Below are 12,032 nucleotides of genomic sequence, written 5' to 3'. Positions count from 1 at the left end.
AAGGCAAACAAGCAACAAGCTAAGAAATTATAGTCACACATAACATTCATAACCCATAAAATTGGATGGAAGAAAGAGAGCCGAAATCTTAGAGAAAAAAAGGAGACATCTCTAAATTCAATAAGCTAATGGAACATCTCTAAAATTTAAAAAAAAAAAAACAATCAGATCATTCCAGGACAATCAGATACATGAAGCTTTCATGTATTAAGCTAGCTTTTTAATTTCTGCTCCTTTTTTTCCCTTCCCAATTTTAATTAACAAGGGAGGCCCTTGGACAGCTCTTATGAATGAAATGTACATCTTTTGATTCTTTAGTTTGATAATTCCCATACTTAGCTTGAATTTATGGTTTACATTTAAAGATAGAAAAGAAAGGGACCTCTTTGATTCCCTTATTATCATTTTATGAATGCCTCTATAATGGTTAGCATGTGTTCCCTCTCATATCAATCTTGAAAGAACACTACCATGTTTCTTTTCTCATAGCCATTTCATTCTTTCCAACTCTTGTATCTCATCTGTCATTACCTTTTTCAACAACCCTTTTCTTATTTTCCTTTTCTTTTATAAAATCTTTCTCTTCAAGTATTGAAAACAATCTGTATTTATTTTAAGAACAATATAAATATTATTAAAAAAAAAAAAAAAATAAATATTATTAATTAGAACAAATTAAATCTCAAATCTAAATCCCTTTCCTTCCTTCATGTATGGGCCACATTTAATTAAAAGCAATGATGGTGATTTAGACATGCTTATTTAGGGATACATGCATGCACATAAAGGGTTATTTATATCATTCCTCACTTGTTGAGACATATTCTAAATTAAAATTACTGAAATGGATTCCACTATTTCTGAGGCACATCCTGAAACCATGGATTTTCTATCAAAAACTTGGTGCAATTTTGCAGTTCAAGCTCTTCAACCTCCAGACCTGCCAGACCAATCTATTGTTTTACTAGACAACACTAGTATCAAAACATTTGATTCTCCTTTTAAGGTTATTACATGATCCAATGCTTTCTAATTCAATATTTCTTTCTAACTTAGTCACAAAATTTGAATTTTTTTTTCTTTGTTAGATGGAAAAGAGTGTAAGAATGGATGAATCTGACTTCAAATCCATACCACCATGGAAATCAAATGATGTTAAGGTAATTTATATTTTACTTAATTTCATCAATATTGACAAATGATTGATTTTGTAATCTGATTGCAGTCATGGATATGGATGCAACAAGCTATGCATCCTGAATTGAATTACAACAGAAGGAAATGGGTATGCAAATTCCCATATCTAAATTCAAACAATCTCATTTATTTATTTATTTATTAAATTTTTAATTAATTGATGCAGCTGCCATGGAAAATGGTGCCATTGAAATCGGTATCGATAAAGAAATGGATGAAGGAGATAAAGCAAAAGAGAAAAGAGGAAGATAGATTAGAGAGGGCCGAAGTTCATGCAGCTATATCAGTAGCAGGAATAGCTGCTGCCTTAGCTGCAATTGCTGCTGATAATTCAAGAAAAGATGATCATGGATCTAAGGGCAAGGAGGATGCGGTGGCTTCCGCCGCGGCTTTGGTGGCAGCGCAATGCGCAAAGGTGGCTGAAGCCATGGGGGCTAAGAGGGAGCAGCTTAGCAGTGTGATTGGATCGGCCATGACTGCTTCTACTGCTGCTGATATCCTAACACTCACTGCTGCTACTTCTACCTGTAAGTTATCTTCTCTACTATCAAATTGATACGATTTACAACTAAAATCAATTTTGATAAATTGGAATGATATGAAAAGTAATTTATTAAATTGTTTTTTTTTTTTTGTAGTAATTTCATCTTCATTGCATACATATGTTATTTTATGAGTAATAAGCAACACATCACTGACACATGTATACACGTGGAAAAAATAAAATTATAGGGTGTCCTGTGTGAGTTGTACAAAAAAAACATCGAAATATTTTGTCAAATTTAAAAATATTAATCTTCCTGTTATGAAATTACAAATATGTAAAGTAAAAAATTAAAACCAATTGGTATGCAATTAATGTAGAATAGGGTAAAAAATATATGTATTGTTTAATGATATCTAAAATTGACCAATTTGTCAATCTTATCAATAAAATTGATTTTGTTGACAACATTATGGTAAAATTGGATAATTTTAAATGTTAGAGGTGAAATTGCATCATTTTAGATTTTAGGAATAAAATTACACTTGATTATCCACGTTAGAGATATTTTTACACCGAATCACGTAAAAAAAGAAAAAAAAAGAGAGGAAAGCTAATAATGGCTTTGTGAAAATCTTTTTGGGATAAAATTAGATATTTGAGCCACTTTAAAAGTTTTAACTAGTCAAATATCGAATAGTAATATTTGGTGAAAAGATGTTTAAAAGAGCGTATTAGGTCTAAAAGCTAATTTTGAAAAATCTGGTTTTATGAATTTTTTCAATTAGCATATTGGTACATTTATTTTGAATGACATTTTTACTCCTAATTACCACTGTTTAACCCCAAATAAAGGTTTTATCATGTCTTTATTTGTCATTTACACAAATAGCTATTAGCAATCAGTTAAGTTCTACCAAACAAGTTTACACTAACAAAAAATAAATAAATAATCAACTTACAGCTAATGTAATCCGCTAACAATTATAGGCCAAACAACAAAATAACTAATTGATGCCTCTGGATTTAATTGATTATGTATATTCTTGATCTTAATCAATTTAGAAATTTCTGAATCTTCTCATCACTTAATTTAGGATTAGAATTGGGTTGATATGCAAAAGTGATAGTATTAGATGTTATTGTGGTCCTCATAGAAATTTGAAGCCTATCCACTTAAAATGCGGCTAAATCCATCCAAAAAGTTGAAATTTATTGGGCCTTCCTCTTGTTAGAAAATGGGCTTTTGACGAGTTAGTTGGTTAAGTTAAAGGGAAATTTATATGTCAGTTACAATTATGTCAAATTATAATTTTGTATTATATCAAACTAATAGAATTATTATTTTTAATATATTTTAAGAATTAGAGTTTATAAATTAGAAGCTCTAGGATATATTGTTTAGAGTTTAGGATTTATGAATTGGAGTTAAAAAATTTAAATTAGGATGTAAAAACATACTTTATTTGTTATATATAGAAAATAATAACATATTTAGAATTAAATTTGATAATCTGATTTAGTTATAATCTTATAATTAATTATGATATTCATGTAGGAAGCCCGTAGATAAAAGATACAAAATATTTAGAGAAATTTACATATAAATCACATTTGAAAAACTATCTACAATTATATCAAGTCCTAATTTTGAATTCTATCAAACTAATAAAATCATTACTTTTTAATCTATTTTATAAATTAGAGTTTATAACTTAGGGACCTAGGATATATTATCTAGAGTTTAGGATTTATGAATTGGAGTTTAGAAGTTTTAAATTAGGGTGTAAAAATAAACTTTATTTGTTATATATTGAAAATAATGACATACTCAGAATTAAATTTGATAATCTGATTTAATTGTAATTTTATAGTTAATCATGATATTCATATAGAAAACCCAAATATTTTATAGATATACCGCCTAGAGGCTACTTAAGGGCGCCTATGGTCCGTCTAGACGTGGCTTGGGTGGCAGTGAAAACAAAAAAAAAAATTGTTTATTAATTTATTTGTTTTAATGATACGATTTAACACTTTAAGAACATTGTTTCATAGTTTTCCGTGAATTACATTTTTTTTTAAAAATTTGCGCAATGCGCTTACATTAAAGAAGAAAGAAAAATCCCCACCAGATCCGGATGTGATTCAAACCCATGATCTCCCAAGGCATAGGTAAGCTCTCAACCACTAGGCTAAGAGCTTCACCACAATTTTCTGTGAATTACATTACTTTTGCACATTATACTTTATTTGTTTTATTGTTTCAATGATATTACTGCTTAAACATTGTTGTTGGTATATTTTAAGAGCATCTCCAATAGCCTGTTAGTTTGGATCTTAAGTTAAAATTTGTGGATGGTGAGTTAAAAGTGACTCCAAAAGCCTCGGCTCTTCAAATCACTATTAATAGAGATCATCTCTCCACCTCTTAGTGTCTTTTAAATTCATTTTTTTATTAATAATTTATTATTAAGGAGTCTATCTTCTTTCACTATTGGTAAATATAACAATCATTAATAATTTTATTTATAAAATAATAAATAAGAAGTGAATATAATGAGTATTGTTGGAGATGATATATCTTAGTCACTCTTAAATCACTAAGTTTCAATTATTTATATTATTTTTAGAGAGTGTACTAAAAGTTTCATAGAGATGCTCTAAAGATATATGTTACAAATATATATATTTTTCTACATTAAAATCATTATCTTTTTTTTTACATAATATAATACATGTATTTAAATAATAATCTATCTATTAAGAAATAAGAAAATATATAATTACAAATTCGATTAATAATCCCCCATAACCATCAAGAACTATATCTGATCAACTAGCGCTTAACATTTTTTACGATCTTCTGTATTACAATGATTTGTTTGAAGATATTGATTATAAGAGTCTAATTATTAATTATGCTTCAAAAAATTGTAAGGAAAACTATTTTTACTTTATTTTATGTAATTAATTATTCTTTCATTTTTAATCTATTCCGTTTTTTGTTTTCCTATTTTATTCTAATATGTAATCGCACTATTTCACAATTATTGGAGCGGTAGGATGTTCTCACTTCAATGGAGAAGATTCCATAAAAAAAAATGGACATGTGATATAGACATCAAAACGCATCATCAATTAAAAAATTATTTTATTTATTTACATATGTTAATTTATTTATTTTTTGTGAAATATACTTCATTTGAGTTGCAATAATTTCTAGTAAAATACCTTCTTCGTTTAGCTCTTCTAATTTGGTGGTATGTGATTCAATTTTTATTTAAAAATAATGATGAATTACATATAAATGTGATGAGAAATAGCATTAAAGGGAGCAGCAACACTGAAAGCAAGAAAAGGATACAACTTCAACAAGGTATCAAATGGAAGTGCATCCGTGGCTGTGCTTCCCATTCAGGATAAGAACACTCTTCTTCCTCCTCCTCACATCCATTTTGACTTTGAAAAATGGCAGTCCATACTTGCCCATGGAACTCAACTCCACATTGAAACACCTGACGGTACTTATCTATATTTTTTCTTTTCATTTTTCTTCATTTTATCTTTCATTATATATTTTTAATTCTTAACAGGAAATTTTGGAGTCAGATCTGTTTCTATTTTCTTCAACAGCCAAGCTAAGGTTATTCTAAGAACCAGAAAGCTGAATTTGTTCAAAAGCAAGAAGGAAAGTATGTACTAAATTTCTTAATTTCCATATATTAATAATTCTAATTTTGCAATTAAGCAATTAAATTGTAATAATGTGTATAGGTATTATAATGGAGGTGCAAGCAGAGTATTATAAAGATTCATCAGAAGAAGAAGGTGGAGGAGATGGAACATGTTATATGATAGTGTTGAGTACGAATAGAGGGATAACAAAGCTGGACATGGGAGATGATTATAATCAATATAAAACATGGGCCACTACCATTAATCATATGCTTTTCCTCTCGTCTTCTTCTTTTACTTATCATATCTGATACATCCTACTTCTCTCTACAACTCATATATATAATTATAATATGTACCTTTATTTCCATTTTTCTATTTTTTATGATGTAATTATTATCAATTTCACATCATTTTTTTTTTCTCTAGCTTATATACTATATGTATATGTACATACGTTTTATGCCTACTCCATGGTTTTCATGATTCTTAGAAAATCCATCAACCATATGGTGGAAAGCTGAAATAAGATGCTATGGTGTGTTACCATGTGTAACATGCAGATATCACATGTGAGATGCATGATAAGATATGTATGCCTAACGATATATGATGAAATGAGGTAATGTGATGTATCATGTATTTGTACGACCTAACATATAACATAATGTACATAGAATATATCGTTTATTTACAACGAACGACATGGAATAACATAACTTTGTGCTCACTGACGTCTATATACAATAGAAAAAACAGCAAAACAAAATATGGTTAGTTCATGACACACTTAACATGTATCATAACAAGTTGGCATCAAGACAAAGAAATATGATGAGAAAATGGTTATCTTAAACACATATAACACATAGTAGAAGAGATTTCCTTCTAACCTTATTCCCCCTTACATGTTTGACTTATGTCTCTTTCTTAGGATTTTTGGTTTTGGTTCGTGTTGATTCAATAAGGGATATACAAACTGTTGTCATACATAATTCTGAAAGTAATATAAATCAATCATTATGCAAGATTGACCTTAGTTCACCTTTAGAATAGTCCATCACGTGGGACCATAAAAAACGTCACATGTTAACAATTAGGGTCTTACAAGAAAATTGCTTTTTGGCAACAAGTTTTGGCAACAACACAAAACATTGTGGCTAAAAATGAAATTTAGCAACGAAATTTTTTGTGTTGTTACCAAAGACATGTTGCTATAAATTTATTACATTCCTCCTTCATAAAATATGGCGGGTGAGATTTTTGGAAAAAAGGTAATAAATTTGGCAACAATAGCTCCATTGCTGTTAATGAATGTATGTTTTAGCAACAACTGCATGATGTTGCTATAAGTGAAAGCATTTACAACAACGACTGAGTGTTATTACTGTAAATGAATGCATTTTTTTTTTAAATTTGCGCAATGCGCTTACATTATATAGAAGAAAGAAAAATCCCCACCAGACCCGGATGTGATTCGAACCCATGACCTCCCAAGACATAGGTAAGCTCTCAACCACTAGGCTAAGAGCTTCATCACATAAATGAATGCATTTATAGCAACAATTGTGTGTCGTTATGTAAATGAAAATATTTACAGCAACAACGGTGTGTTGTTGCTATAAATGAAAGCATTTACAACAACAAAAGAAAGTGGTAGCGTAAAAATTAAATATTTTTGCAACAAAAGGTATCGTTCAAAAAAATATTAAACTAATTATAAAATAAAATAAATAAATATTATTTTTATAATATAAATCAAATATTTAAATAATATAATATATTTAGTAAATTTTATAATTTGAATTAAATAACAAAATTTTACAAAAAAAATTATTTTAGTTTTTAATATGAATAAAATTTAGGGATAAGGTGCAAAAATACCTCTAACGTTGATAGCCATGAACAATTTTACTTTTAACGTTTAAAATGGTGCGATTTTACCCCTAACGTTGGTAGCTAATATACTATTTTACTTATAAGTTATAGATATTAATTATAAATAATATTTAATAAAAATTTATTTTATATTATGAAATTATTATTTTTTCAAACAAAATTTTTATTACAAAAATTATCATTTTTTTCCATTTCCCCCCAAATATTTGGTACCAAAATAATTCCCTCCAAACACAAAACAATTCCCCAAACAAAAAAGTAATTCAATTTTATGTCCTTGGAAATTTCAAGTATAAAACCCAATTCTGAAACCCTCACTCATTTCTTTCCATTCATGGTTCTTTCGGCAGAATCGACCCATGACTCTTTGACTTCCTTTGTCGCTTTTCTTCCGGCAAACCATCAGTTGTGACCATTGATTTCTGATTCGCCAATTTAGTGGTTCCACTGCGTCAATGGATTGATGCATACTGCATGGTGGTAAGAAATTTCTGAATTTATTTGGTTTGTTTCTTTAATTTCGTTTTTGGTTCTTACTGATCGTTGATACCAATCGTTTTGGCCTTAAGAGGTTAGTCAAGAGAGGGAAGTCTAGCCCTAGTATTAGTCTTTCTTAGTGGCATCTTGTGTTGAAGAACCCACTTGACGCTGGCTTCGATAATAGGTGAATCGAATGATTTATTGCTTTCTTCAACCAACGAGTTTAGCCTTGTCACTGCTCTCAACCTTAAGAGTGAAAGTCTCGCCTAACCAATTGCAATCTCTTACGGGCAGTTTAAGCTTAGTTGGGGAAAGTTCCCTAAATTAATGCCATATATTTCTATAGTGCACAGTATGATTTCAATGTTACTGGCATGTGAAGTTTTTGTTTGTTGTACTGAAATTTGAATAATTTTTTGCTTATCAATCAATTTCGTTGTCAATTGCATTTACCCTCTCTTCTTCTTCTTCTTGGTTATAAATGGGGTTATTAGCGAGCTATAAGGATTTGGTTTTGAATCAATAGTTCATGATTATGTTCTGGAGTGAACTTTATGATTTCATGTTACTGACTTGTTTAATTGAATAATTATAGTAGAGATTGGGCAGTTTCAGTTGTCAAATGCCAATTGCTTAGGCTTATATGGGTATATGATTAATCCAGATATAAAATGTTGTCATGTACATGATTAAACCCGATATAGAATGAAAATTATTATGGTCTATTTTATCGTGTTGTTTCTTAACAACATGCATGCCAATTTTTTGTATATAATAAATTCATTTTTCTATGTTTCAATAAAGATAAATTAATAGACTACTTGAACAGGTCAGACATGATACAAAACCAGAATAACTTGTGAGGATATTGGTTTGGAAAACCGAACTACTAAAGAAAGAAGAGAAAACAAGAGCAGTCGCCACACTAGTAAAAGCAGACTACATGACTGAAATTTTCAACTTTCTTTATATGGATGATCCTAGTGTCAACTTCTAACATGAGTTTTATCGTTTTCCTTTGTTTTGTAATTCAGCAGTCCCTTGTCAATAGTTTTACAAAGAAATTATGTGTGTTTAAAAGTTCTCACAACTTAATAATGTACTGAAGTTCTCACACCCACTTTAGTGCTTTAATCATGTATATTTGGAACCAAAACAATTCACCAAATACAAAACAATTTTGAGCTCAAGGCCTCCCACTGACACAACCAGTTGGGGGTACGTCCAAATGGTCTTAAATCATTTGACTTATAGATTTACTGACAGTATGAGTTGCTACCTCTCTTTTTTTATAAATCATATGATGCATTTGCCTGTAATTTTGATCATAATACATTTCTCTAAATAAAATGGGAAGAGTAATTGCTTAATTAATTAATTACTATGCTTATTCTATATCACTTGATAGCTTGGTGCGTCTCCCTCTCTCGTTTATAACATCATTTTGTGTAAGAACTCTAATACCTTGGCAACATGTATTTTTTGTTTGCTTCTACAACATTTCTTTAATTCATGTTCATTCCTTGTGACAGTTTTGGTATAGTTTGGATTTTGTTCGGAACGAATTTCGCCACAGAGTATATTGTGTTGCTAGCACCAGGTGAGTTTCATTTCACATTCATTCTCGAAATACTAAAAATGCATGGAGTTTGTGATGGACTTTTTTTTGTATAGGTATCAATTTACAAAGGAAGGACATAAACGTGTACATTACCGTTTCGGCCAAGCTAGGAGATTCCTTCCCCAATGTTTGAAAGTGGTATGGCTTTGGTCTTGCGTTCTTTATCTAATTTGTTATTGATATAAAAGATATGGCTCATGTATAGGCTTTTATTTTTTTCTTCTGGCTATTGGTGTTTGTAGTTTCCAATAGTGTGTTCAGTCAGTTTCTGATATTAAAAAATTTCGTACTTTGAAATTTGATTTGTTCTTGTTATAATAGTTTACAGGTTCCAAAAGATAAGAAGAGTTGGCAACTCTCCAAGAAAGGCTAAAAGACACTTCCATGCGGATGCATATAATAAGCCATGTAAAAGAATTGGATCCCAACAGAATCCTTTATAATTTTCTTGAAAAGTTGTTCCCAATATCAGAGAGCATGTAAGAAGCGTCGTTTTCATATTGGTTAGTCATTTTGTTCATTGTTATCTATAGTGGATCCACCCCTTTCAGTATTAATAGTATTTCAAGCCCTTTATTATCTTAGATTTTATTTTATTTTATTGAAATATAATAATACATTCTTTCAGGATCTGACATCAAGTAAGGATGCTTACTGATAACATCCTTTCCATACCTTGCAAAAGTTTGCATTTGATTATGGTTCGATCATCTGGTCACAATTTCATTATAAATTTAATCTTAATTTAAATATATTTTGAGAAAATTCAGAGCCTAATGTTACAGTCAATTAGTTTTAGGATTGTAATTACAGAGTGTCAAACAAGTAGAAAATTTTCTAGCAATCATATTATAGAGTGTAGCACATTAAAGCATGAAGGCTAATTTTAAATAAGGAGCCAAGGATGAGGAACTTTAGTTCTAGGCATTTGGGATGTAGTTCATAATCAGATCATAAAGTTATATAGAAATTCACTTGATTTACTTTTTGCTTTGTTAGCTTTATTCCTGGCTTTGAGCCTACCTAAGGCGTGCTCTTTTATTCAATATAGCTAGGGCTTTTGAGTCCTCTCTTCTCTTTCTTGAAGAAGGATGATGGTGCTGACTTTTTTTTTTAATGTCAAAGTATCATGATCAAATAACTATTGGAGAAGAAGTTTAGTATATGTAAGTAGAGTAAGTAAAGATAACCAGTTATAGAATTTGAACTGAAAAATAACTCAAAAGTAAGCTTCACACAACATGTGCTGCTCAATTAATAATAGAGCTGAACCTGCTTATTTTTCTTTTTGTGTATTTGAAATCTTTCTCTTTCATGATGTAAACTCTTGTATTACTTGTATTCATATATAACAATGTCAAAACTTGTTGTGAAACGTTATAATATATAGCAACGCTGGCATTTGTAGCAAAAGACAACTTTCATTCTCTCACATACGGTCAAGATTTGGCAACGACAAAGCTTCGCAACAAGCATTTTGTTGCCAAATATATATTTTTAGCAACAACAAAAAGGCGTTGCATAAACCTTTAGTAACGGAATGTTTCAAAACGACCAAACGTCGTTCCAAAATATGGCATGTCATTGCCAAACATATTTTTGGCAACGACTTTTTCCGTTACCAAAAATCAGTTTTCTTGTGATGTTATTTAGGATGAATTATACCAATTTAGTCCATAGAATTCACTCATTCCAACATTTGAAGTTTTAAGCCTCTTTCGAGCGCTATTCAAGACTTTGATCACAAGAGTCGTCTTCAATAAGTCAATATCCCTTAAAACAGGTTACATCATCTATACTTCAAAAGTACCCATTGGGATAGAGTTTTCACTGGCTCCAGTTATAATGTGCATTATCTTAAAGGATAATATTCATTTTGTTTAGCATAGGTTGTACCAACCTTGACTTTCATTACTTTTTTAATTTGAAAGAGGTAAAAAGTTCTTTTGAGTAAATCGAAGCTTCGGTTATAGTACACATTATACTAAAAGATACAACACCTTACGTTTTTTTTATCTAGATTATACCAAAACTTGAGTGTGAACTCATTTTGAAGAAAGAAATTTTGTAGGAGAATGAATGAAACAAACATAGAATGGATCGATTTCCATAAAAACGAAAGAATTCGAAATTTGTCCAAAAAACCTTAAATTGATTTAAAAAACTGAGAAGATGACTCTCGTATGAAAAACACTAGATTCAAGTTGAAATTATGACTACGCTGAAATATGATTCAAATGACGGTCAAAAATCGTCATCCCGAAAAGAAATAAACTATCATAGGACTCGCTGTCGTCCAATGATATTTCATTGGGCAGGTGAAATTGTTATGTATTGTGCCATCACATGACGATCACCTTATAGCTATATGTCATTAAAATAGAGTATACATGACAACATTTTTAATCATATTTGTCAACACATTGAATTTGAATTATAGAATTAGTATTTCATGAATTGGTTGGATGATGTAGAAATTACCATGGAGCAGATGATGTAAGATTAGGATATCCATTCAACAACTTGCTTTAGTTAGTGGTCCAATATCATTGTAAGCACCAGCAACCAGCAACAATTATAATAGCACCAAAAGCCCGGGTGATTTCAATGTAGAGAAGTAAGCCAAACTTCTCAAGTATAGGTGAGCACTTGGGTGGAGATGTTTCAAATACT

General features: G+C 30.1%; 1 protein-coding gene across 1 annotated transcript; it reads left to right on the top strand.

Moving 5' to 3' along the window:
• Nucleotides 1-845: 845 nt before the first annotated feature.
• On the top strand, nt 846-5,687 carry LOC136203687 (VAN3-binding protein). The gene is made up of 7 exons (XM_065994886.1): nt 846-1,006; nt 1,089-1,160; nt 1,226-1,285; nt 1,364-1,724; nt 5,008-5,205; nt 5,278-5,376; nt 5,459-5,687. The coding sequence occupies exons 1-7, from the start codon at nt 881-883 to the stop codon at nt 5,668-5,670; spliced, it is 1,128 nt and encodes a 375-aa protein (XP_065850958.1). The 5' UTR covers nt 846-880; the 3' UTR covers nt 5,671-5,687.
• The last annotated feature ends 6,345 nt before the right edge of the window (nt 5,688-12,032 follow it).

The sequence above is a fragment of the Euphorbia lathyris genome, chromosome 8 (genome assembly GCF_963576675.1).
Source record: "Euphorbia lathyris chromosome 8, ddEupLath1.1, whole genome shotgun sequence".
Taxonomy (NCBI): domain Eukaryota; kingdom Viridiplantae; phylum Streptophyta; class Magnoliopsida; order Malpighiales; family Euphorbiaceae; genus Euphorbia; species Euphorbia lathyris.
Note: the sequence above shows the minus strand (reverse complement) of the source record. Positions and strands in the feature narration are given on the sequence as shown.